We start from the raw sequence: 27805 nt of genomic DNA, 5'->3' as shown, positions 1-27805 counted from the left end.
TAACCAGGAAGAGAGACTCTAGCAAATAATTAACTGTAAATGCAGTGTGCTTTGGGAGTTCTGTGGGGACCCTGGCAAAGGGAGGAGCCCGTGGTAAAGTCCTGGAGTGACAGAGTGTGGAGACTATGAAACTGAAGGGAAGCCAGTGTGGCTGAGCTGTGTGTTGGGAATGGTACAATACAAAGTTTGGCCCCTGTAGCCCAGATGAAAGACCAGGCTCTCAAGAAAAATGGGAGCCAATGAAGGTAATAAAAAGGAAATAAAACGATCAGATTTGTGTTTTTAGACACTTACATCTTTAAAAAAAATTCAAAATAATTTAGAGATGCCCATGGGCAAATCAAAGTGAACCCATAATAAATGTTAGGTCAGAATCATGAACCCTGAGACCATTATATCATCAAAGTAAGTACTAGAAGAGAGAAATGGTAAATGGACCAATGCACCTTTAAAAAAATGGCCCAGGGGCACCTGGGTGGCTCAACTGATTACGTGTCCAACTCTCGATCTTGGCTCAGGTCATGTACTCATGGTTCATGGGATTGAGCCCCACATCAGGTTCTACGCTGACAGTGTGGAGCCTGCTTGGGATTCTCTCTCTCCGCCCCTCCCCTGCTCACACTGTCTCTCCCTCTCAAACTAAATAAACAAACAAAAAAAATAGCCTGTAATTTATTTCTGATAAGGCATTTACAGTGGAAATGAGCAGAGGACTGAAAGGCACACTCACTGTGGGCAGCAAATCACACTTTAAGGGTTAATTCTTACCCGGAGTCCAGACTCAATAAATATGTGCATGTTGGTTTTCCTGCTCACAACAGCTTTCTGCCCACCTCGAACTGGATTTGGGGGGAGCAGAAGACAGCTCTGGGGTGGCAGACGTGGATCCAGTGCAGGGGCTGCTGGGTTTCTGTCAATCACAAAGGAAAAACAGGGGCAAGAACACTGTATGCTGCACTCTAAGTCACGTGACCCTGTCTGGTGACTGGAGTCCAGCACTAAGTAGTATGCTATTCACTGTGGGCTTTTTTTCTCCTTCAACCATGAGAAAAAGATTATTAGGTTGTTGATCAAAGCTGTAGAACAACCCCAGAAACAGAAATCAGATTGATGAACACACGTTTAGATTAAGATGAACAGTAAAAGGACACTCCCTTGATGTTTGAAAACAAATGCCAAGGAGTTTCTTTTAGAACCCAAAAGCAAAATCCAAAGGAGGTATTTTAAAACCTTTTCAGGTCTAGATATCTATTTAATCAGAAGAAAAGCTATGTATTTAAAATCTATCCTAACTTTGATTCAATAAATAACCTAACTGGCTGCTGTCACAGCTAACTTACTCATTTATCAGAAAATCATCTCATGCTGAGATTTATCACCTGGAAGGGCTTTAGCCCAAACACCACAAAGGAGAACCGTCTCATAACTCAAATATATATAGCATATATTATACAAGTATGTAATTGTATATGTATTATGTATATAATTATATGTACACATAAATAATTGTACATGTATTATATATTATGTAATTGTATAATATATGTAAACATGCATATGCAGTAAAACCTTGGTTTGTAAGCATAATTCATTCCGGAAAACATGCTTGTAGCCCGAAGCACTTGTATATCAAAGTAAATTTCAAGAACCGTTGGCTCAGTTGTGATCATGTGATATATGGCATCAGGTACTACTTATATTGCAAGACATCACTCTTTCATCAAGTTAAAATTTATTAGAAATGTTTGCTTGTCTTGCAGAACAAGTTACTCGCAATCCAAGGTTTTACTCTATGTGTGTGTGTGTGTGTGTGTGTGTGTGTGTGTGTGTGTGTGTTTTAACTAAGGTAAATTATTAAATTAACTCACTTAAGAGTAAATGAAAACTGAATGGTTTATCAGAAGCAAGCACCCAAGGATAGTTGTTTTTTTTTTTTTTTTTTCTTTCAAACTTACTTTTCTTTCTCTGTTAACAGGGGAAGATTTTCACTGACCAACCCATAACTGAGCAATAGTATGGATTCTGCCGTCATTTCTTGATTTACAATTAATCCTGCTATGATTCGGCGCAAGGTTTCATGAACTTTCCGGGCCAGTTTTAAACTCGTGGTATTTTGTAAGATCTAAAGGCAAACATAAATGTCATGTTGAGATAACACAGAACTGCCTTTTTGTTTGTTGTGATGGTAGTTTTTAAAAAATACATTTCCTTTTTAATATAGGTTTTTTTTTTCTAATTAAAAAGAAACATCCTTAATAAAATTTCAAACAGAGCATACAAAGTAACATTTACACATACTGTCAATCCCAGAGACAACCACTATTAGCATCATGTATGTCTCTGGATTTCTCTGTGCTCTCTGTTGGTGAGACCTCAGGGCACAGGACTGGAGACATGACGTGATACATGGAAGACATCAACCCTGTAAGTGCATCATAGGCAAGCACGTGCACATATACAACATTACCAAAATGCAGTCAGTACTCATCTGAAACCATGCTAACAGTGTTGTGATGGCCAAGCCTCAGGGTTTGATATTAGTCATTAGGCCGAATCATAGGAACTTAATGGGAATCTAGGACCATCAACATCAACAAAACCCTCAGCACTTTATAAATATTTCTTTGCACAGGACACGGTATTAATAACTTTAACTATCTTGGAGGGACTTGATAATATACATGGAAAATACATGTGCTGTGTTAATTCTTTTTCATCCTCAAAACATACCTAACATTCTCAGGTTTAGATAAGATTAATGCATTGTAGAAAAAATTATGGAGTTATTCTGACACCAAAACATTTGGAATTAAGGTTAATTCATGTCATTAAATAGTGTTTTGCTCTAGTTTTTGTGCATGAAATTATAATAAAATGAGTTAATAACATTTGTTGAGTGTTCACCCCTACATTAGGCACAGAGAACATAATGAAGGTAAGTAAACTACAGTCCCTGCCCGACAGGAGCAGAATGAAAACAGTGCAAAGAATGTAAGCTTTGGATCAGAAAGATCTACAAGTAACGTTTTACTTTCCTCCTTAATCATGACCCTTCTACCTTTTGTTGAGCCTACATTTTCTTATCTGTAAGATGAAAGTACCATTGATCTCAGAGTGGCTGTGCAGATTAGAAGAGATCATGAAACACGATGCTGAGAACATAATATATGTTCAACAGATGTCACTTTTCTCCCTCTTGGCAATCTGGGAGCAGCAATCTGTCTTCAAAAGCTATGTTCCTAGCTGCTGACTTGAGCCAACTATAAAACTCACTTGAATTTCAATTTTTTGTTTCTGCATCACATGGTTTACATCCAGGAATCTGGTTCTTAGTTTAGAATGCCACCTAGGGCTGCCAGCTAGTGGCCATGTGGTATCCATGCTCTTCGTACCAAATGAAATCCTGGTGGTCAAGTGCAGCATTACTGCATGGGTCGTTTTAAGAACTCATGATGCTGTAATGATGTGGGGATCTCCTGTACTGCATTCAAGTCCTTACCTCTTTTAATGGAAGGATAAGTTTTGTAACCTGATCTTTCCCTACAAACTTGCCCAGGATTTCGTAAGAATCGTAACTCTTGCTTCTTCGTGCCTCCATGACTTTGGAGAGGATCTGCTTCACTTCCTTCTCTTCAGCAATGGCACCAAACAACTCATGGTTAAAAATCTTTGAAAGAAAAAAGCCAAATGGCAATTATGTGTAATCAGCAAGATATGTCAACATAAGCAGTCTCTGATACATCCAGATGGGAGGAAAACAAGTTGGACAGGACTGAAATCAGATGGCAGGAATTTCTATTAGATTTCACTTTTTCAAGGCAGTTCAGGGACCAATTACTGAAAGACAAGCAAATACCGCAACACCTGAAGGTTTTTACTAAGGGGAAATAAAAGAGTGCTATATAGATTTACATATATGATTGTATAATATAAGAGACAGGTACTTCCTCTTGGATATTACCGAGGATTTCCCTTTAAAAAACTGATGATATCTGTAACTTATCAAAACTGATGTGTTTAATTCAAAATGTTTAAATACGTACATTTTTTTATGAATGAACAAAGGCAGTATGGCAAATTTAGTCTCTTCCTAATCTCACCCCCCAAATTATCACATGATCAATTTTAAAAGTTGATGGTTATTAAATTTTTCACTACTGTACGTAAAGCTCTGGTGCACCTATTTTTATATAAACCCCAGACTAAATACATCTCAGATTCTTAAAAGTGGTCGATATTTTTGCTTATTTTAAAGCTCCTGATACACAACATCAACTTTCTTCCCAGAAAGGTTATACCAAAACTCATGACCTACTAGCAATGGTAGAGAGTCCACCTCACTTCACCTGAGTCAGCTTTTTAAACTTCTGCTAATCTAAGAGATGAGATAGTACATCATTTTCATTTTTACAGGTTATAAATATTTCGTATTTTGTGAGCCGATTTTTTGTGTCCATTGCCCAGTTGAGAAAATGACACTCCTTTTTTCTAAATCTTACCTCAATCATTATATCTAAACAGGAGTCCAAATCCCCAACTTGTAGCTTGTTGGTGAGGCCTTGCAGCAACATATAAACAGTGTAAGTCAGCACATGGACCTAAAATGAAATGCGCAGTAAGAATATGAATGGTTAAGAATACCATAGTAGAAAAAAAATAAGATCTAAGAAGTACTGCAGAGAGCGCTCAGAGTTTCCATAATTACTGTAGGGGGAAGTTTTGACAAATGACACATACTTCTATCACCATCTAAAAGACTTTAACCTGGGGGCGCCTGGGTGGCGCAGTCGGTTAAGCGTCCGACTTCAGCCAGGTCACGATCTCGCGGTCCGTGAGTTCGAGCCCCGCGTCAGGCTCTGGGCTGATGGCTCAGAGCCTGGAGCCTGTTTCCGATTCTGTGTCTCCCTCTCTCTCTGCCCCTCCCCCGTTCATGCTCTGTCTCTCTCTGTCCCAAAAATAAATAAAAAACGTTGAAAAAAAAAATTAAAAAAATAAAAGACTTTAACCTGGCACAAAAACAGACACATAGACCAATGGAATAGAATAGAAACCCCAGAACTAGACCCACAAACGTATGGCCAACTCATCTTTGACAAAGCAGGAAAGAACATCCACTGGAAAAAAGAGTCTCTTTAACAAATGGTGCTGGGAGAACTGGACAGCAACATGCAGAAGATTGAAACTAGACCACTTTCTCACACCATTCACAAAAATAAACTCAAAATGGATAAAGGACCTGAATGTGAGACAGGAAACCATCAAAACCCTAGAGGAGAAAGCAGGAAAAGACCTCTCTGACCTCAGCCGTAGCAATCTCTTACTTGACACATCCCCAAAGGCAAGGGAATTAAAAGCAAAAATGAATTACTGGTACCTTATGAAGATAAAAAGCTTCTGCACAGCAAAGGAAACAACCAACAAAACGGGAAAAGATATTTGCAAATGACATATTGGACAAAGGGCTAGTATCCAAAATCTATAAAGAGCTCACCAAACTCCACACCCGAAAAACAAATAATCCAGTGAAGAAATGGGCAGAAAACATGAATAGACACTTCTCTAAAGAAGACATCCAGATGGCCAACAGGCACATGAAAAGATGCTCAACGTCGCTCCTCATCAGGGAAATACAAATCAAAACCACACTCAGATATCACCTCACGCCAGTCAGAGTGGCCAAAATGAACAAATCAGGAGACTATAGATGCTGGCGAGGATGTGAAGAAACGGGAACCCTCTTGCACTGTTGGTGGGAATGCAAATTGGTGCAGCCACTCTGAAAAACAGTGTGGAGGTTCCTCAAAAAATTAAAAATAGACTTACCCTATGACCCAGCAGTAGCACTGCTAGGAATTTACCCAAGGGCTACAGGAGTACTGATGCACAGGGGCACTTGTACCCCAATGTTTATAGCAGCACTCTCAACAATAGCCAAATTATGGAAGGAGCCTAAATGTCCATCAACTGATGAATGGATAAAGAAATTGTGGTTTATATATATAATGGAGTACTATTTGGCAATGAGAAAGAATGAAATATGGCCCTTTGTAGCAACCTGGATGGAACTGGAGAGTGTGATGCTAAGTGAAATAAGTCATACAGAGAAAGACAGATACCATATGTTTTCACTCTTATGTGGATCCTGAGAAACTTAACAGAAACCCATGGGGGAGGAGAAGGAAAAAAAAAAAGAGGTTAGAGTGGGAGAGAGCCAAAGCATAAGAGACTCTTAAAAACTGAGAACAAACTGAGGGTTGATGAGGGGTGGGAGGGCGGGGAGGGTGGGTGATGGGTATTGAGGAGGACACGTTTTGGGATGAGCACTGGGTGTTGTATGGAAACTAATTTGACAATAAACTTCATATATTGAAAAAATAAAAAATAAATAAAATAAAAGACTTTAACCAAATGATCACTTTGTACAAAAGATGCTCAGAAACATATCACCAAGCTTGGCGTGTACTACTGTGACTAAACCAGGCCACTGATATTTTATTTTATTTTATTATTTTATTTTATTATTTTATTTTATTTTATTTTATTTTATTTTATTTTATTTTATTTTATTTTATTCATTTATTTTGGGGGGGGGAAGGGAGGGAGGGAACAAGCTGGGGGGGGCAGAGAGAGAGCGAGAAAGAGAAAACCCCAAACAGACTCCACACTGTCAGTACAGAGCTCAATGCAGGGCTCAAACTCATGAAATCATAACCTGAGCTGAATGAAGTTGGCCGCTTAATCGACTGAGCCACCTAGGCACCTCCAGGCCATTGATTTATAAAGAAAAGGCACAAGAGTCTTGAACTTTAAAAACCAACCTGTGAATTAAAGAGCTTGCCAATGTTGGGTGCAATCAAAGCTGTTATGAAGGAAATAGACAAGTTTTTGCTCTTCACAGTAACCATAGCTAATAACATTCCTAAGAGCTTACTACGGGCTACTAAAATTATTGTATTAATACCTCACATGTATTAAATCATTTAATCCTTGCTCGCTGTATCCATGGTATAAGGTGCTGTATTTATCAGCACTTTTCAGGTGAGAAAGCTGAGGCACAGAGAGATCAAGTAACTTGCCCCAGGTTGCAGTGGTAGAGTCAGGATTTGAAACCACAGAGCTGGTGTCACAGCCCCAGCTCTGCATCACTACACTATGTTGCCTCTCAAGCTTTCTGCGTTCCTTATACTGCTTCTAGTGTTACAAATTATCACAGGGAACACCAGATAATGATCATAGGCTAAGGAAACATAATTGGTTGTCAATACACAGATTGGATTTTACTTTTTTTAAGTAATCTCTACAGTGAATGTGGGGCTCAAATTCACAACTCCAAGATCAAAAGTCACACACTCTAACGACTGAGCTAGCCTGGCGCCCCAGTTGGTTGAGCATCCGACTTTAGCTCAGGCCATGATCTTGCAGTTCCTGAGTTCGAGCCCCGTGTCGGGCTCTGTGCTGACACCTCAGAGCCTGGAGCCTGCTTCGAATTCTGTGACTCCCTCTCTCTCTGCTCCTCCCTTGCCTGCGTTCTGTCTCTCTCTCAAAAATGAATAAATGTTAAAAAAAAAAAAAATTAAAAAAATTAAAAATAAAAAAATTTTTTAAGTGTTTATTTTATCTTATTTTAAGTGTTTATTTTTAAGAGAGAGAGAGCATGAGCAGGGAGGGGCAGAGAGAGAGGGAGACACACAATCTGAGGCAGGCTCTAGGCTCTGAGCTGTCAGCACAGAGCCCGACGTGGGGCTCGAACTCATGAACCTCGAGATCATGACCGGAGCTGAAGTCGGACAGTCGACCAACTGAGCCACCCACGCGCCCCCCAGAATGAACTTTAAAGGCATAATTTCATATGTATCTACTGGTGATCAGTTGGGTTAAAAACCCAACTTAGACACATTACAGTCAAACTACTAAAAAATAAAGGCCAAGAAAAAGTTCTTAAAGCAGCCAGAGAAAACGATGCATGACTTAGAGGAGAAAACTGTTTTGAATAACTGGATTTTTCATCCAAAAGACCAGAAGGAAGTGATACAACATTTTTAAGAAGCTGAAAGAAAAGTACTGTCAATGTAGAATCAGATATCCAATGACAGTATCCTTCCGGAATAAGGTGAAAAGATATTCAGAGATGACAGAAAACTAACAGCATTTGCTGCCACCACATGTGCTCTACAAGACTGCTGATGGAAATTCTTTAGACTGAAGGGAAATGATACCAGAAAGAAACTTGGAAATTCAGAAATGAAAGAAGAGAAGTAGAAATGATAAATATCTGGGCAAACTAATAGACTATTCTTCTCCTCTTGAGTTAAGATATGTTTGACAATTACAAGCAAAAACTCTAACATTGCCCAATAAAGTTTTCAATATATAGAGATGTAATATACAAACAACTATAAAACAAAAGAAGGGTGAAGGGATCCATATATGGTGGTAAGGTTTCCACATTCCACTTGAAGATGTAAAATATTGTTTCCAAGTAGATTGTTAAAAGTAAGGATGTATATGGTAATTCCTAGAGCAACCATTAAAAAACTACACCAGGAGGGGCATCTGGGTGGCTCAGTCGGTTAAGCGTCCGACTTCGTCTCAGGCCATGATCTCAGGGTTGGTGGGTTCGTCCCCTGTGTCAGGCTCTTTGCTGTCAGCTTAGAGCCTGGAGCTTGCTTCAGATTCCATGTCTCCCTCTCTCTCTGCCCCTCCCCTGCTTGCGTTCTGTCTCTCTCTCAAAAAGGAAACATTAAAAAAAATTAAAATAAAAAACTATACCAAGAGAGACAATTAAAATAAATACTGATATTTTTACTGCGTTAGATTTAGAACCCACAGAATAGGAAGTTTACCTTTGAGCAAATTTAGACACAGAAGGTAAAGCTAACTACCCAGAGTCTTGACTGAGTACTTGAAAACAACAAGCAACAGTGTTCCTTGAACTTCAAATCACTCAGGGATCTTACTGAAATGCAGGCAGTATAGGTCAGGTGTAGGGCCCTAAATTGTGCGTGTCTAACAAGCTCCCAGGTGTTGCTGAACACTTGGAGTAGTAAGGAGCCAGCCAGCCACGTCACCACTCAAAGAGCTTTCTATTCCACCTGGAGATCCTATTATTTTTATTACTTGTATGTTTCAATCCTTAAACAAATGCCTATGCTCTTTATTATTCACATTTGTGGTAATAAATTCAATATGCATTCAATAAGAATATTTTTAAGAACTCTCAAAATACAAAACTTGGTATCAAATGATTTGAGAAAAATAGGTTATATAACCCTGGCCTATAAGTATCTTTATAAAAATCAGACACGGGAGTTTTTGTTTGTTTTTTTTAAATAGATTTTTAAAATCCTGATTAGAAACTTGTAAATATTCTTTTTTTAAAAGTTTATTTTTCAGGGAGAGAGAGAGAGAGAGAGAGAGAGAGAGAGAGAGAGAGAGAGAGAATCCCAAGCAGGATCCGTGATGTCAGTGCAGGGTCTGGCGTGGGGCTTGAACTCAGGAACCCTGAGATCATGACCTGAGACAAAATCAAGTGGGATGCTTAACTGACTGAGCCCTGAAACTTATGAATATTCTTGATTACTACCTCAGTGGATCAACTTTACTGAATACAGACAGAAGGCAACATCACTTGTAGTGTTCAAATTGCAAATATTTGAACTTCAATCCAACTTGAATGAATATAAGGCGCATAATGCAATTTACCTGATATCCACGGACAAGGGTACTTTGTAATTCTTTTAAAATATATTGTAGGTAGTGCACACCCAGATCTTCTATTATTTTTGCTAGAGTGCTGCGTGCAATGTCTCTGATTTCCTGTGCTCTGTTCTTGAGGAGGGCACACACTTTCAGCAAAATACTAGAAAATGAAAAATTGAAAAGGACTAATCAAAAACCAGAAGCAAATAAAAATACAGACATCCTCTGGACTCTTAATTATTCATTACCCAAATTTCCCAATTAGGATTCTAAAAAAAAATTATTTTTAAGGTCAATTTATTTTTGAGAGACAGAGACATAGAGTGTGAGCAGGGGAGGGGCAGAGAGAGAGGAGACACAGAATCCAAAGCAGGCTCCAGGCTCCCAGCTGTCAGCAAAGAGCTGGACGTGGGGCCCAAACTCATGAACTGTGAGATCATGACCTGAGCTTAACCAACTGAGCCACCCAGGTGCCCCCCAATTAGGATTCTAAATCACAGCAAATTGTGACAATACGTCTCTTCCTCACAAAAAGAGACTCAAGAGTCAGGAAGAAAGAACCAAGTTGTGAGTTTCACTGAACATTTCTAATTTGTCATACAATATACCTCGGCAGGTTAGCTTCCATAACTTCTTGTGGAAGGGACTGCATTAGTTTAACCATGGCAAAAGCTAAAGGAACTCGAACTACTTCCTCATCATTCACAACCTTGGATTTTATGAGCTTGTGTTCTTCTTCCCTTTTAGTCTGTAAGAAAAATTTAGGTTAAACTAAAACAAAAATAAATGGATCGGGGACCTACCAACACTGAAATCTTGCATTTGAACGATAAGCTCTTTGATATGACACTTCTAAGTTTACGGTCTTAAAAAACAAACTAAATTATGCAATTTGAGAATAACTCTCAAAGAATTATAAAAATAATAGGAATAATAATGTTTTTTCCAAAGAAGAGCCCAAATATCCATCAACTGACGAATGGATAAAGAAGACGTGGTTTATATATACAATGGAATACTACTTGGCAATGAGAAAGAATGAAATCTTGCCATTTGCAACAATGTGGATGGAACTGGAGGGTATTATGCAAAGTGAAGTAAGTCAGTCAGAGAAGGACAGATTTCATATGTTTTCACTCATATGTGGAATTTGAGAAACTTAACAGATGACCATGGGGGAAGGGAAGGGGAAAAAATAGTTTCAAGCAGAGAGGAGGCAAACATAAGAGACTCTTAAATAGAACAAACTGATGATTGATGGGGCGGCAGGGGAGAGGGGAAAATGGGTGATGGACATTAAGGAGGGCACCTGTTGGGATGAGCACTGGGTGTTTATGTAAGTGATGAATCACAGGAATCTACTCCCAAAGCCAAGAGCATACTATATACACTGTATGTTAGTTAAGTTGACAATAAATTATATTAAAAAAATAAAAAGAGAGAATGTTTTTTCCCAAAGGAACAATCAGAAAAAAATAGTCAAGTTTTCACTGATGTGGATTAAGATTGCTGTGAAATATCTAAAAATCATAAAAAATTTATATCAATCGGGATTTTCAAGAGTTTGAGTGACAGTGTTTGTACATAAGAAATATAGTGCCTCAAGTAAGAAGTTATATTTACAAATATACAAAATGACCAAGTCAATATTTTACACCAGGGGCTGGCAAACTTCTGTAGAGGGCCAGATAGTATTTTTGGCTTAAGATCTCTGTTGAAGCTACTCAACTCTGCTGTGGTAACACAAAAGCAGAATTAGACAATATGCAAATCGATAAATGTAACCGTGTTCCAAAAAAACTTTACTTACAACAGGCTGCAGGATAGATCCAGCCCATGGACTACAGTTTGCCAACCCCTGTTTTACCCTGAGAAAGAAAGGCTCTGACTTCCTGAGAATCCACTGCTAAATGTTATTCCTATTACCCAGGAAGAAGATGAATTCTGAACAGCAGAGAAGTAAGTGGCCAAGAAGTAGAAAAGGGAAACATATTCTAATTTTTTAAAACTCTTTTTTTTTTTTTGAAATGAGAATTATCTAATTATCTGCTTTGGAGATATCTACCAGATGAAAATCATAATGAAGAAAAATTGCTGCTTTGCTGCAGCAGAATATGAACCTAAAGATGATGAGACAAAACAAGGGAGGTGAATTCTGAAATGTTGAGATGAAAGAAAACCCAAAAGCTGAAGTCAATCAATAATAGTCAGGAGCCTCAGGCTGACAGAGTGCCACAAACACTTGGGTTTACACAGACAGAATGGGCCCCATTCTGTTGGGCCCCAACCAGAATGATTACCGTAGAGGCCAGGCATTTATGTAGCCTGGGTAGGATATCCCCAGTTATGGTTCCTTGGATATTTTTAATTGTTCTCTCCAATTCTTCCTTATTCCGAGGAAGGAAAGAGATGGACCCAGTGACACACTCAGGTTCTTTAGCTGATGCCCCTTGACATTCAGCTGGATCGGGGTTTCCCGGTTCTTTGTTGTTGTCTGACAAATTCTTACATTTGTTTTCCTTCTCTTCCTCATCCATATGCTCTAATTCCATGGTTTCATGCTCTGGCAACTCAATCACTTCTACTGTGTCTATGTTTAGTAAACAACAAAAGTCACCTTAAATCAAATAAGGAAACAACACAGTTGTGTTACAAGTCTTTCCCACCAACATCCAATAAAAACGATCTAGTCTCCAACTACAGATAGGTAAGATAAAGTACTAAAGGAAACAGAACTATGTGAGAGGGTTATGATTTTTTGCTGTCTTACAGTTTGGAGTCTAATGTGGAACAGAGACAAGTAAACGGACAGTTATGAGTGTGGGAGAGCAAGTGCAGGCTATGTTGGGAATACACTTGGAGACTAGGTGGGGAGGAGGGTCTTAACCAAAAGAAAGCTTCCAAAGTATTATGGTTGGAGGTTTCCAAAAACAAAAACCTATACTCATGAGCATGAAAACTATAATGCAGCCAACAGTTCTCATGCAGAAATGTCCCTTACTATAGGGCTCAGTTCATTAAAGAAAATTAGGCAGTGTTGTACTGGGGCAAGTCCAGGCATGGATCTGCTAACAAGCCATATGACCAAAGTGAGTTAACCTAAGCCTAGTGGGCTTTGTATTCTTTATCAGTAAGATGGAGATGGCACCACTTGCAAGGCTGTTGTCACGATTCAATGAGATAAAGTCTATAATCACCCAAATACACATTTCTGATACGTCACAGACTTTCAAAAAAATGGTAGCCATTAGTCTTTATTTTATTTCCTGGCTGTGTAGCTTTGGGAAAGTTACTTTACATTTCTGAACTGTAATTTCTCATATCAAAAAATAATGGTGTAACTAACAACTAAGGTTCTTGTAAGGTTTTTATGAGAACAAAGGAGATAATGTCTCGAAAGGCCCAGCTCATAGTACTCAATAAATGTTTTAAACTTTAGTCATATCTAAGAAAATAGACAGTTAAGCAGATTATTTTAATTTTTAATGTTTTTATTGATGCAAAATTGCAAAATGCAGATTCAACTGCCTGAAGATAAACCGTTGAGAGACTTTAGTTTGATCAATGGTTTAAACCATTAACGGTTTTAATTAATGGTTTAAAACACAAAAGGTTCCTACAAATTCAAGCCAGTCTTTGCTATTTATTAGTGTGGCTCTGTAATGATTTTACTGTGAATCAAAGAATTAGAAATTCTTGAGTAGGAAGGAATGCTGAAGTAGTGCAAACTAAGTGCCAAAATATTTCAATGTCTTTTAGCAAAAACAGCCTATTGGCCTATTTAAGTGTTCATCCTCTAACAGGTTAAGAAAATTTCTATTTGTTCCTTATTTGATATCATGACTAAATACTAAATCTAACCAAATGTTTCCCTTGTGCCTCTTTAGAGGACCACATGTTTTTTGCATGCTAATGTTAAATTCCATTAACCAATTATACCAACTTCATGAGTTAGTGGAAGCTTCCTTTTTATTAATCATCTGAAATAGCTGATGTAAGGTTGAAATTACCCATTCCTTCAATATTTGTATAACTAGCCTATAAAGCAACGTGAACCTGGTATTTTCATCAGGAGAAGGTTTGTAACTACAGAGTCAATTTTTTAGTAGTTAGAGATATACCCAGATTTTCTATTTCTTTTAAAGCCAGCTTTTGTATTTTATTTTTCTAAGAGTTTGTATATCTCACTCAAGTATTCAAATTTTTAAGTTCAAAGATCATAATATTATTTTACCTTTTTAATTTGATTGGGACCTTTAAAAATTCTTAATGTTTATTATGCCTATGCCTTCTATTTTTACTGATCAATCTTGACAGAGGTTTGCCAATTTACAATCTTTTCATATACCTATTTTTAGCTTTGATGATCCTTTCTTATTGTATCTACTTTGTCTTATTAATTGTTGCTCTAATTTTTAATTCTTTTCTTATACTATCTTTGCATTCATTGCTTACTGTTCTTTCCATACATGCAGGTGGTAAAATTGGATTTCTATATAAATAATTTAAGCTCAGATTTTTTTTTTACCCATATAATTTAGACTGGCCTTCTCTATTGTTAAAAAAAAGATTTTACACAAATACTCAAACCATTTGCTTTAACTTCCTCCTGACTCATTCACTGGTCACTGCTCTAAGTAGAAAAAGGTGATAAGTTGAATTTTGCCATCTTTAATTCATTAACATCAATTATCCAAGAATAGAGTGGAAATCTAGTTTAAGAAAGTTTTAAAAACTTACTTTCTTCATTCTGAATTTTTCTCATTTGTTCTTCAAGAGTTTTGTGGTCGAAGTGGAATGCTTCTAACACTATTACTAGCAAACTGTTGAAAAAAGAATGTACACACAAATGTCTGATTCATAACATCATTTGATGATTAAAGTGAAGGATTTAAAGACTTATCAACAGTAAAATTATTTTTACCAGTTTTAGGTATTTTTGAATTCAACAAATATTAGCATAACCTCATTAATACAAGGTAAAAGCAAACTAAGATTAGAGAGACCACTTCAGGAAATAATCCAAAATTTACATTTTAAAAACAAAGCAAAAATAAGCTTGACCATACATACCTGACACCCAACTTTTGATTGATCTGTCCTGTCTGTAAGACATGAATGAAATGTTTCAAGTAATATATATATGCTGACCAAGAGAGGTGTTTGCAAATAGCTCCAATAACTTCTGTGGCAGCAATGGTTATATTTTCATGCTGTAAAACAAATCAAGAGCATCAACATAGAATAAGTATTTGCTAATAAAATAAAGAGCTAACTTCGTACACTAAAAAGCTTAGACAGGGGCGCCTGGGTGGCTCAGTCGGTTAAGCATCTGACTTCGGCTCAGGTCATGATCTCACGGTTCATGAGTTCGAGCCCCGCGTTGGGTTCTGTGCTGACAGCTCAGAGCCTGGAGCCTATTTCAGATTCTGTGTCTCCCTCTCTCTCTCTGACCCTCCCCCATTCATGCTCTGTCTCTTTCTGTCTCAAAAGTAAATAAACGTTAAAAAAAAATTTAAAAAAATAAATAAATAAATAAAAAGCTTAGACAGTAGGTGATTAGCAATTATAGAAGGGAAAGAATGCCTAAACTATATCCCACTCCCCCTAACAGCTCTAGGAAAAGACACTGTCAATTAAAGAAATGACACCATCTTTAATTAAAGGATATTAATCAGTTCATACTTTGTACTTTTTTCCATTCAGACCTCCCTGATGGGTTAAAGCCTATAGACAGTGAATGAAGTAAATTCAGTGTGTAAAGTTAAACACTAAAGTTAACTTTAATGTACAGCTCAGCATTCAACAGTACAGATGCCTTGGAGACATTTCTTTCACGCCACCATAAAGAACAGGGACTGGTTTTACCCTGATTACCTTAAACTAGAAAAATAGACAAAAATATATGAAATAGCAGTTTTCAGACTTTGGACATTGAACAGTGCAGTACAGTGTTAGCTGAGAGAAAGGCAACAAATGAAATGTGTCTTATAATTATCCTAATTTCACTGTGTGAAGAGAACTGTCAGGCCATAGCACAGGAGAAACCCAAAAAGGGCCCAGTGGTCTCCCTGAGGTAAGAAGGCAGAGAGAAGGCTGTGGCAGCCAGAGTCCAAAGGGCAAAGCATAGAGAGGAGAGAGCTACACAGAGAAGAAAGCTGCAGAAAATACCTCTCATGACAAGAAAAATCAACCAGTAGAAACAGACCCAAAGTGACACAGATAATAGACTTAAGTAGACAAAGAAAGACAATTGATGAAATTACATTCCATAAGATCAAGAAGGGAAAGGAAAGCAGAAGCATGTTAAGGAGAGGTAAGATATAAAATTATAAGGCCCAAGCCAAAAATTCAGAAATAGAAAAGACAGTTCTGGAAGGAAAGACACACTGGATAGGATTCAAATCAGATCAGACTCTGAAGAAGAAAAGATTAGTGAATTTGAAGACACAGCGATACAAATTTGAAACAAAAATGAAACAAGATGAAACCCTGGGTGGAGGGGGGGAAACTAATGAAAAAAAAAAAAAAAAAAAAAGAGCTTCAGTGAGTTTGGGCCAATTCTGAGTGGCCTAATACACACTGGAGTCTCCAAAGGCAAGAAGGGGACCCAAAAGTATCTTTGAAGAAATAATGGCAAAAAATTCCAAGTTTGAAGAACACTACAAATCAGTAGATCCAAAAAGCTCAACAAACCCCAAGCACAAGAAATATGAAGGAAACTACACTAAGGCACAGCATAATCAACTAGCTTAAAACCAGTGATATAGAGAAGATTTTCAAGGCAGCCCCTAAAAATAGATATATTACACTCAGAGGAAGAAAGATAAGAATGACTTCTTGTTGGAAATGATATAAATCAGAAGACAATAGAGCAATTATCTTTAAAGAATAGAAAGAAAAAAAGCCCTGTCAATCTAGAATTCCACAACTTCCAGAAACATCATCTTTCAAAAGCAAAGATGAGAAAAGACATAAAAACTGAAAGAATTCATCACCAGTAGACCTTTACTATAAAAACTTTAAAGGTGGTCTTCCTGTCAGGAATAAAATGATATAGCAGTATATCTGGATCTACCCAAAGGAATAACTGGAAAATTATAAGTAATTGGAAGTAACCAGAAATTATAAATATGTAAGGAAATATAAAAGATCCTTCCTTATTTTGAAAGATCACTTTAAAAGATAATTGACTGTTTAAGGCAAAAATAACAATATATGTTTAAAACTAATGTATAGGTAGGGGCACCTGGGTGGCTCAGTCAGTTGAGTGTCTGACTCTTGGTTTCAGCTCAGGTCATGATCTCATGGTTCATGGGATTGAGCCCTGCCTGAGTCAGGCTCCATGATGACTGCACAGAGCCTGCTTGGGATTCTCTCTCTCCCTCTTTCTCTGCTCCTCCCCTAGTTGTGCATGCTCTTGGACACATGCACTCTATTTCTCTATCAAAATACATAAACTGAAAAAAAAAAAAAGGACACCAGAACTAATGTAGAGGTAAAACCTATAAAAAGAGCTCAATGATAACTAATAAGCCAACAGAGATAAAATCGCTTAAAAAATCCAATTAATCCAATACAAGGGAAAAAAGAGAGGGACAAATGGAATATAAATAACATCAAAGATATAAATCCAACCATATTAATAATCATATTAAATGTAAATGGTCTAAAAAGCGATTTTTTTTTTTTGAGAGAAAGCATGAACAGGGGAGGGGCAGAGGAAGAAGAGAGAGAGAACCCCAAGTAGGCTTCATACTGTCAGTGTGGAGCCTGATGCAGAGCTTGATCTCACAGTGGTGAGACAAAAATCAACTGGAGACAAAAATCAAACCAGAGACAAAAATCAAGAGTCGGATGCTTAACTGCACCATCTAGATGCCCCTGTCTAAAACCTATTAAAAGGCAGAGATTGTCAGGTTTGATAAAACTGCCAAGACCCAGTTATATGTTATCTACCAGAAACCAACTGTAAATACAAAATCACAAATATGTTTAAAAAAAAAAAAAATAGAACACTAAAAAGATATACCATATTGCGGTGCCTGGGTGGCTCAGCTGGTTAAGCAACTGACTCTTGATTTCAGCTCAGGTCATGAGCTCATGGTTCATGGGACTAAACCCCCCATCCGGCTCTGCAGTAACACTGTGGAAACTGTCTCTCCCTCTCTCTCTGCCCCTCCCCCACTCATGAGCAGTCTCTCCCTTAACATAAATAAACGTTTAAAGAGATATGTTAACATCAACCAAAACTAAATATAATTTATTTTTTTCATCTACACCTCTTTCCTATTTTACTGCCATCAAACTATAAATTGGTTGTGCTTACTGGCTCTTCAAGCCAGAATTTAGGGGGAGTATTCTTTTATTTACGTACGTAATTCTTTTCTTTTCTTTTTTTTTAATGTTTATTCATCTTTGAATGGTCGGGGGGAGGGACAGAGAGAGAGGGGGAGACACAGAATCTGAAGCAGGCTTCAGGCTCTGAGCCATCAGAACGGAGCCTGATGTGGGGCTCAAACCCACAAACCATGAGATCATGACCTGAGCTGAAGTCAGATGCTTAACCAACTGAGCCACCCAGGCGCCCCTATGTAGGTAATTCTTTAAAAAAATTTTGAAACAATAGGGGAAACCTAAACTTGCACAAGACCATGTGATCAACACAGAATAAGTTCGACCAACAGCTCCTGATATCGCCTCAAATTGGACTTAAATTTCACTCTTTCATTAATCTGATCAATAAATATCATTTACCAGGGTCTTACAATGTGCCAGGCACTGTTTTTTTGGTACTGTGTAGTCTAACAGTGAAGACAGGCCTAAGTTCAAATACTGATTCTCATTCTGTATGTCTTTGAGAAAGATAAATACCTCACATATTCCGAGTTTACTTTCCTGTAATATACTGACAACAATCCCCCCCATAGGGCTGAGCTGTGGTGAGGATGAAGTAAGACTATGTAAAGTACTTAAAATAGCTCCTGTAGCTGGTATAGTGTTAAAGAAAAGGTAGCTATTGTGTGACTTCATTTCTTGTAAGACATTTGGGAAAATACTGATTATTAAGGGTATTTATCAGAATTAAATCCTATGATACAAAAATAAAAGTATGCTATGTTAGTAATGTGATCATTTCTAAGAGGGGAAATATTTTGTGGCTGGCCTTTGCGAGCTAATAATAATGAAAATAAAAATAATGCCTACCATTTATAGAACATTTACTGTGTGCCAAGTACCATTCTAAGGGCTTCAGAACTATTCTAAGCCTCTAATTATGGTGACAACATCAACATGGATGCCACCAACCCCATATGCATTTTGGAAAAGTGTGTCACAGTATGGGTAGAGGTTTAATGGTTTCTTTTCTTTTTTTTTAATGTTTATTTTGAGAGAGAGAGAGAGAGCAGGGGAGGGGCAGAGAGACAGGGAGACACAGAATCTGAAGCAGGCTCCATCCAGACTCTGAGCTGTCAGCACAGAGCCCAATGCGGGTTTCAAAGTCACAAACCATGAGACCATGACCTGAACCAAAGTTGGATGACGCCTAACCGACTGAGCCACCCAGGTGCCCTGAGGCTTAATGTTTTCTAAATCTAATGTCCTACCTTGAGCATTTTCTCATCAAAAATTGGAGTCATGGCATAAGGCATGATGTAATTCTGGAGAGATTTAGAAGATAGCATAACTTTGCCTTCCATTAGCTGTTTTGCCAGTTTCTTCAAGGCTCTTGCTCTTCTGTGGATCTATGCGTTAGATAAAATAAGAATTAGTTACTGAATGAACTCACCTATAACCAGCTCCATTTCTGCATCATTTCTTTTTGAAGTTTATTTATTTATTTGAGAGAGACAGAGACAGTGCAAGTGGGGGCAGGGCAGAGAGAGAGAATCCTAGGCAGGCTTCATGCTGCCAGCACTGAGCCTGACGTGGGGCTCAAACCCACGAAACTGTGAGATCATGACCTGAGCCAAAACCACAAGTTGGATGCTCAACTGACTGAGTCACACAGGTGCCCCAGTATCATGTTCCTTTTGCATGAAGAGATTAAAGGAGTGAAGGGCAGTCCATGTGTTACATGAGCAACACCTATGCCTTGATTTGCTTCCAGAGATATAATCCACAGCATTTGTTTAACAATGGATCCTAAAGCAGTTAAACTTCTTAGCAAATGGCAGAGAAAGGTGACACTGTAATTGTGGTTTATGATACCATGAAAGAAAACAGACCCCAGGAAAATGATCATTTCCTGTGCTAATTTCATTGACGATCAAGAAGACCAAGAAATCAGAGGCTCAAAACTTTTTGGAAAATTAAAATATATCTTTTTAAATGAGACAGAACAGTTTGAAATACTTGTAGGCAGGGAAAAAAAGAACTGAACAGAACTGTCTTCTACCTGAATGTGTTTCATATTCTCAAAGAAGTCCATTTCTGGATCATGGCAATCAGTAAGCTGTACCAACTCTTTAAATTCTGGTTGATTTGGAAAAGTTTGAATTAAACAGGAAAGCACTGTGGTATAATCCTGTTGAATATTCTGCAAATGCCAAATTGAGGGGAAAAAAAATTTTAAAGAATTTGTTTTCTAGAGGATACAAAGAAACACACAACAAAGCCATTACAATTTTTTTTTCTTTTTTTTTAAAGTAAAATATTCCCACTATAAACACAAACTGAAATCAGAAGTGATTGCTCTCCTTTCTATTCTCATTCTCCTGTTAAAAGTTTGGTATTTATGCAATCAAGTATTTTAATTAAATGTACTTATAAGACTGACTGCTTTTCAACAACAGTATAAGTAGGGAAAAACAAAACCAATACCAAAACTCACAGACAGTAGTATGTAAAAGACAAAAATACAATCGCAAACCCCAATACCTCTGTCTGGCTCTTCAATCCTTTCCTCAATTTCTCCAGGAGTGAACGATGAATGATTTCCCTGTATTCTTTCTCTGTGACGTTCAAGGCAGCTACCTTCTTGATGATACTCATCAGGCATATGCTGGCATTATCACTTAAAGACATGTCTCCTAACTGGAAACAGGAAAAAAGAAAAAACCCCAAATTATTCTGTGTAATATCTGTAATATGGAATATTATTTCCCAATGAAAGAGTTTACCCCTCAGTGAAAATGTTGCCACTCGTCTATGTAAAAATCATAAGGAAGAACCAAATGTAGGGTTGTGAGGAACATGCAGGCATATCTCAGAGATACTGTGAGTCTGGTTCCAGACCACCACAGCAAAGTGAAAATCACAATAAAGTAGGTGACATGAATATTAATGTTTCCCAGTGCATATAAAAGTTACGTTTACACTATGCTATGGTCTATTAAGTGTGCACTAGCATTATGTCTAAAAAAACAAGGCACATACCTTCATTAAAAAATATTTACCATGGGGGCGCCTGGGTGGCGCAGTCGGTTAAGCGTCCGACTTCAGCCAGGTCACGATCTCGCGGTCCGTGAGTTCGAGCCCCGCGTCAGGCTCTGGGCTGATGGCTCAGAGCCTGGAGCCTGTTTCTGATTCTGTGTCTCCCTCTCTCTCTGCCCCTCCCCCGTTCATGCTCTGTCTCTCTCTGTCCCAAAAATAAATAAATGTTGAAAAAAAAAAAAAATATTTACCATGATCTGTATTTCAGAGAGTCAGAATCACTGATCACAGATCACCATGACAAACATAATAATAATGAAAAAGTCTGAAATATTGTGAGAATTAGCAAATGTGACACAAAGACACAAAGTAAGCAAATGCTATTGGAAAAATTGTGCTGACAGACTTGTTTGAAGCAGAGTTGCCACAAACCTTCAATTTGTAAAAAACAGTATCTGCAAAGCATGATAAAATGAGGCGTGCCTGTAGTATATAACTTTAAAAAATCATGCTTACTGAGAAGTGTCACTCCCATTTGGAAAATATGATGAAATAGAGTTTTTGATTTGTTTTAATTCTCCAAACAAGCAAAATAAGCAGTTTTCAATATTCAGTGTCACATGATCACTGAGCATGACAAAGTTGGCTGGTATAATCCTGGTTAGTTGTGCTCCAGTTCCTGCTTCGAGCAATGTAGGCAGTGAATGTGGAGAAACTATTTCCAACTCAGCCAACCAAGCAGTGATTTGGAATCCTTTGTGTTGGAACTTGACATAATATATGAAGTATTATCTCCAAACAGAGAGATTACTTTTTCATATATTACATAATTGTTGATACCTGATGAATAACTATAAAATGCCACAAAGATATTACTGATTACATGGTCAACTACAAATCAAGGGTTCCATTTTCCCCATTTTGGGGCTTTAATTCAATTCAGCAACATGGCACTTAATTATAGTCCAAACCCTTTATAGTTCTATATCAATAAAGGAGGGCAGACTGTCAAATAATGATAGTAGTTACAAAACTTCAAAAAACTGAGATATAATTGAAATACTATAAAATTCACTTTTTTAAAAAAATGTCTATTTATTTTGAGAGAGAGAGAGAGTGTGAGCAGAGGAGGGACAGAAAGAGACACACACAGAGTCCAAAGCAGGTTCCAGGCTCTGAGCTGTTAGTACAGAGCACGATGCGGGGCTCAAACTCACAAACTGAGAGATCATGACCTAAGCTGAAGTCAGATGCTCAACCAACTGAGCCACCCAGGTACCCCTAAAGTTCACCCTTAAAAAAAAAATTATTTTAATGTTTATTTTTGAGAGACAGAATATGAGTGGGGGAGGGGCAGAGAGAGAGGGAGACACAGAATCTGAAGCAGGCTCCAGGCTCCGAGCCGTCAGCACAGAGCCCGACGGTGGGGCTTGAACTCACAGACTGTGAGATCATGACCCGAGCCGAAGTCAGATGCTTAAATGACTGAGCCACCCAGGCACCTCTAAAATTCGCCCTTTTGTACACTTTAAAGTGTACAATTTAATGGTTTTCAGTATAAAGTCTTTTTGCAAATATATTCACAAGGTTGTTTCAACCATCACCACTATCTAACTTCAGAACATTTTTATTACTCTCAAAATAAACCCTGTGCCAATCTGAAGTCCTCCCTCTCCGTTCCCATTCCTCCCTCCCTTGGAAGCCCTTCGTAACCTAGCCACTAATTTACTTTCTGTCTTTATGAATTTCCCTATTCTAATACACAGCTTTTGGATTTTTCAAAGTGTTTCCACATATATTATTTTATTCAAAGTACTTATCTTTTAAATCATGAGAATAACAATATGGTCTTCACCATATTGCAAAATATTGTGCAACTAAAAGAAATTTTACACAAAAGTCTTTGTCCTGCTCAAAACACAAATTAAGGAATTTGGTCATGCAGTTGTATTATCAAAACAGTGAAAACCAATCATAAACTTTTGCTATAAAAACCTACCTCCAGATTATAGAAACAATTATGCATGACTAGAATTAAGTAGTTAACATCCACAGTTTGCATCTCTTTAATACAAGAGGCGATTGTCTGGAATGCTGAGAAGCGAACATCAAAGTTGATATCATCAAGATGTCTTTGATCAAAGGCGTTAAGCTACAAGAAATGAAAACATTGAAACGCTGAAAACATAGGTGAAAGTACATGAATCTTAAATAAACAAAAATGATAATACTTTTGAAGCAAAAGAGAAGACTTTCTCTCTTACCTTGACAACATCAGTAATGTATTTTAATTCACTCTCAAAATCAGAAAGAGTCTAAATGGAATGAAAAAAGTATGTTATTACTGAATAAAATCTTAATTTTCCTGCCCTCCTCCCTTTAACTCCCTCCTTCCACTCAAATTTATATGAAACATCATACTGGCACCAAGAAAGCTGTTAATATGTGTAATAACATGTCATAGTTATCTTTTTAAAAAGGGGTGGGTGGTTTGGGGTAAAAATTAGTATTACAGACCTGGAAAACTGTACAAAGCAGCTGTCTTGACAATTTATTCTTAATAACTGAGAAGAGTTTTGCTAGAGGCTTGAGGAAGCTTGTAGGCTCCAGACAATGTTTTAAAAGGTTTTGTACTGTCACCAAAATATCAACCTCTGTATCCTTAAGAAGAAAGAGAAATCATATTTCAGTAATTTATAAAGCTGATCAACTTGGCTTTAATATATTTCAGTCCAGAAAACATACAATTATGAATAAGAAGCAAAAGTAGTAATTGGAAAAGTTATTTCACAGTCTTTTAAAAGTTCTTAGCATTTTAACTTAACATAAAATCCACAACAATGTACATGAACGGTTTCTTCCTTAATTCTAATAGAAAACACATATGGCTTTGGGACAGAATTTCCTCTACTGAGTACAAAAAGAGCCAAGAAAAATGAGCTTGCTGAAAAAAAAATACACATTTCTGGTTGTCTACGGATCTGTGGTTTTCCACACTGAATTACTATGCGGTAAGAGATGTTCAGTGTAATGGCTTCGGCCTCATACCTGAGTTTGAGCATGGGAAGACTCTTTAACTTGGGATTGAACTAAGGTTTGAAAATCATATCAGAAAATTCTTAGCTATGCCTAATATTATTATAGTCTGACTTTTTATTCAGTGCTGCAACTGTGATCTATATTTAAGATTATACGATATACTGGGGCTCCTGAGTGGCTCAGTTGGTTGAGTGACCAACTTCGGCTCAGGTCATGATATCTCACGGTTTGTGAGTTCAAGCCCCATGTCGGGCTCTGTGTTGACAGCTCGGAGACTGGAGCCTGCTTCTGATTCTCTCTCTCCCTCTCTCTCTGCCCCTCCCCCACTCATGCTCTCTGTCTCAGAAATAAACACTAAAAAAAAAAAAATAAAAAAAAATAAAAAAAGATTATACGATGTACTTTTTGGGTTCCAGATTCATTACTGGTCAAAGTCAGGGGAAAAAAAAAAAAGCCTTGAAATGGATTAGAAGCTAAAGAAAGGAAAATGAAGGGATTAATAACACTTTTTCTGTTATGACTGATGATGGCGTTTTCCACCTTCTTGTGCACCCTCATTCCTACTTCCATCCCAATTTTTCTCCTCTATTTTTATTTTTGTATTTCTATATAAAGTCTCTTCACAAATACATCACAGAATCTAACCAAGGAAATTACTGCTCACAAATAAATCTAATAATAAAGTGTTGCTTCAGAGACAAAATAAAATCCTATGAATCTGTACCTGAGCAATATTGCCACGGTGGAGGAAAGGGAGGAGAAGTGTAATGAGCAGAGAACTTTGTTCTTTGTCTTTCATGAACTTGCTGATCCTAGAGATGGGGAAAAAAATGGATATATAAGGAAGATCAACAATTTGAGAGTACTTCTCTAAGAAGCTCAACTTTTTGTAGAAAAACGTGACAGACACAGGTGGCTTTTATGTGTTCATCTATAAAAAGTTCAGGTGACTTATTTAGCAGTGTCTGCTCACTTCTCTCCAACTTCAGGCACCTTGCTACTATTCTATTTCTCTTGTAGCATCTGACTGTGTAGATACCATGATCTGACAATCAGTAATTTCTTATTTTACAAAGAAATAACATTCTAAGTGCCAAGACTTGTAGAAGGCTTTCTGTATAATTTTCACTTTAATTCCAAAATAGCCTTCAATGTAGGAATTATTTTTAGCTCCATTTTGCCCAAAGAAAATGGGAGACTCAGAGAAACTGGTGTCACATTGCTAAGAAATGGTAGAGCAGGGCTTTCAAACCCGGGTCTTTCTGGTGCCTGATCTCTCTTCACCTTTTCACCACCACACAGCCTGTGATAAAATTCAATGAGTGTATTTTGTGTGGTTTCCCATTCTGCAAAACTTAGAAGTACAACAGTATAAATAAAACATTTCAAAGAAGTTCCTCAACGATTCTCTAATATATCTTTTTGCTGTTGCTGAGGTTAACAGAAAAAATAAACTTCACAGCTAAGGCCTGGAACAATTTAGAGTTTAAAACAGAAACATTTTTTGTGCTCTGGTTTACTAACCTTGCTATAGAAATCACAATTACATATTATTAGGTCTACTGACAAAAAGAATCTTTAAAAATCCTTGCAAGATCTTCTTGACCCTTAGAAAACAAACAAAGCAACCACAGCCTGCTCTTTTAAGTTAATTATTTTTATCAATTAAACTAAAAAAAAAAAAAAAGTATGTGATCTCATGTAACTCAAAATTCTTTTTTTTTCAAAATTCTAGTTGAACAAAATATGCAAAGGCTAAACAAGCAAATCTGTTATTCTACTTTAGAATTTTGAAGACTGTTTTCTTATAATAAAATGAAGGCAGATGCTTTACATAAAAGTTTTTTAATAAATATTGCAGAAAAGAAAGAGTTCCACATTAACTTAAAAATGGAGAGCATTTAAAATACTGAAAACCTTTTCAGCTTATTATCACATTTAAATAACTGAAAAACTGGACATAATTTAGCAGAAATTAAAACCACGGAGAGTAATGTTACCTTTTAAGGACGTATATATATCACTTACTTTGACAGAATGCCAAGTTCCTTACTGACTTGTGCTCTGTTCTTTTTCTTTTTCACCTTTTCTGCACTTATTGTGGTTTTGCTGAGATATTGGAGAATTGCAGGTACATGAGGTAGAATTAATCTTCCTCCCATTGTGATAGACTCTGAAAAAAAGTGATGTTTTGATTTTAATAAATTATTCTCTTAAAGGATAATCGTACACTATCTTCATAATGACAGACAAGGAAACCACTCAATTATCATAAGCATTTAATAAATTTCAAATTTAAAGATGAAATAACTTTCTTCTTAGTCATAATAGCTGTATCATTAGCTAAATTTAAGTTTATATAAGAGACCCCGGAGGCTTTATCTAATTAACCCATTTTGGGAAGTAGTAAAAGAACTGTTCGTACAATATGATAGGAAGAATTCAGAAACAGGACAGTGGAAGTCATTTGATAATTTCCTGGTGGGCAGTTGAGCTTTCTGGAGCATAAATAATCTGAATTGCTATGACTGCAAAGAAAATTCAGTTTATGTAAGTTGGTATTAATTTCTACAGAAAAGAAACTCTTTTAATAATGTAAGTAATTAAAAGAGCCAAATTGTATGGACTTTTTCCTTTGTGAGGGCACAAATGCTAGCTTTGCTTTGTACAGCACACGTACCATCTGTCCTTTCGGTGTATTCGCATCCAGTCACCGGCAAGCTTGAAAGTGTTTCTGTGGGTTCAAAATCTGGAAGGTTAAGAAGGTCATCAGCTATATCCATCACAATAGAGGCTGTGGCTTCAGAGAGATTCTTCGCTGACAGAATTGCAAAGACGTTGGTCAGGATATCACACTCAGGGTGCCCAGGTTTCTGTTTAGCCAGTAAAGGGAAATACCTGCAAGGAGAAACATTGAAATAGTCATCTTATTTCTCAATGTTTATTTATGAAAACATGTTCTATATGAATTTTCATATTGAGTTTAAATACATATGTGAAGGAACATTAGTAAGATTACTCAAAAGGGAAATTATTTTAAAATCTATAATATGATGGGTAATGGTAGACACCTCACCAACATTACATTAGACAATTTATCTACATCTCTCGTTTAATCCTCATAACATCTCTAACACGGTCCCCACATTACAGGTAAAAAACAAAAACAAACAAAAAAAAACCCTGAGACTTGTCTAAAGCCACTGTGCTTAGTGGTGTAGAGCTGAGATCTGAACCACAGTCTAACTCCAAAGTCTAAGCCTTTTCTACAAGAAATGTATTGAAGACAAGCTATTTTTCAATTAAAAGCCTTCTAGAGTGTGAATGTTTATAAAACATAAAAACCAACATACTACAGCATGGAAATTAAGAGTACAGACCAAACAAGAATTTGCTATATTGGGATATGCAACATTTAGAGATTAGGATCATTTTCGGGTGGAGGTGGATGAATCCATCCCCAATTATGAAACCTCGCACAAAGGATAAGAGCATCCCATCTAGAGGAAACACGCCAACAAGGGTAGAGAACACAAAGGCTTTCCAGCCAATGGCAAACCAGAAATTGTTTTACATCAGGGATGTAGTCCTAACAATCAGCAGGAAGGTAAAACCAAAAATATGCAGTTTGGTTTTACCAATTAATCATCATTGGAAGAAGAGCTCAAGCACTTTTAATGTACTTAGTACT

At 37.2% G+C, this 27805-nt stretch overlaps 1 protein-coding gene across 2 annotated transcripts in view; it reads right to left on the bottom strand.

Annotated features, from left to right (window-relative positions):
- Window positions 1-27805, bottom strand: part of UTP20 (UTP20 small subunit processome component) — a 109842-nt gene that overhangs the window by 15643 nt on the left and 66394 nt on the right. Inside the window, exons 30-47 of one of the 2 annotated variants that reach the window (XM_030323493.2) lie at window positions 26795-27012; window positions 26143-26287; window positions 24839-24926; window positions 23593-23736; window positions 23340-23390; window positions 23075-23227; window positions 20581-20736; window positions 20099-20239; window positions 19308-19445; window positions 14773-14912; window positions 14440-14522; window positions 12000-12289; window positions 10308-10447; window positions 9703-9859; window positions 4500-4598; window positions 3500-3667; window positions 1956-2122; window positions 769-910 (exon numbers count right to left, since the gene is read on the bottom strand). In XM_030323493.2, coding sequence (XP_030179353.1) covers window positions 769-910; window positions 1956-2122; window positions 3500-3667; window positions 4500-4598; window positions 9703-9859; window positions 10308-10447; window positions 12000-12289; window positions 14440-14522; window positions 14773-14912; window positions 19308-19445; window positions 20099-20239; window positions 20581-20736; window positions 23075-23227; window positions 23340-23390; window positions 23593-23736; window positions 24839-24926; window positions 26143-26287; window positions 26795-27012 — 2620 coding nt within the window. Of the gene's footprint in view, window positions 1-768; window positions 911-1955; window positions 2123-3499; window positions 3668-4499; window positions 4599-9702; window positions 9860-10307; window positions 10448-11999; window positions 12317-14439; window positions 14523-14772; window positions 14913-19307; window positions 19446-20098; window positions 20240-20580; window positions 20737-23074; window positions 23228-23339; window positions 23391-23592; window positions 23737-24838; window positions 24927-26142; window positions 26288-26794; window positions 27013-27805 lie in introns of both variants that reach the window. The other variant, XM_030323492.2, reaches the window with a different exon arrangement.

This window comes from Lynx canadensis, chromosome B4, assembly GCF_007474595.2.
Source record: "Lynx canadensis isolate LIC74 chromosome B4, mLynCan4.pri.v2, whole genome shotgun sequence".
NCBI lineage: Eukaryota > Metazoa > Chordata > Mammalia > Carnivora > Felidae > Lynx > Lynx canadensis.
This window is presented reverse-complemented; position numbering and strand designations above follow the sequence as displayed.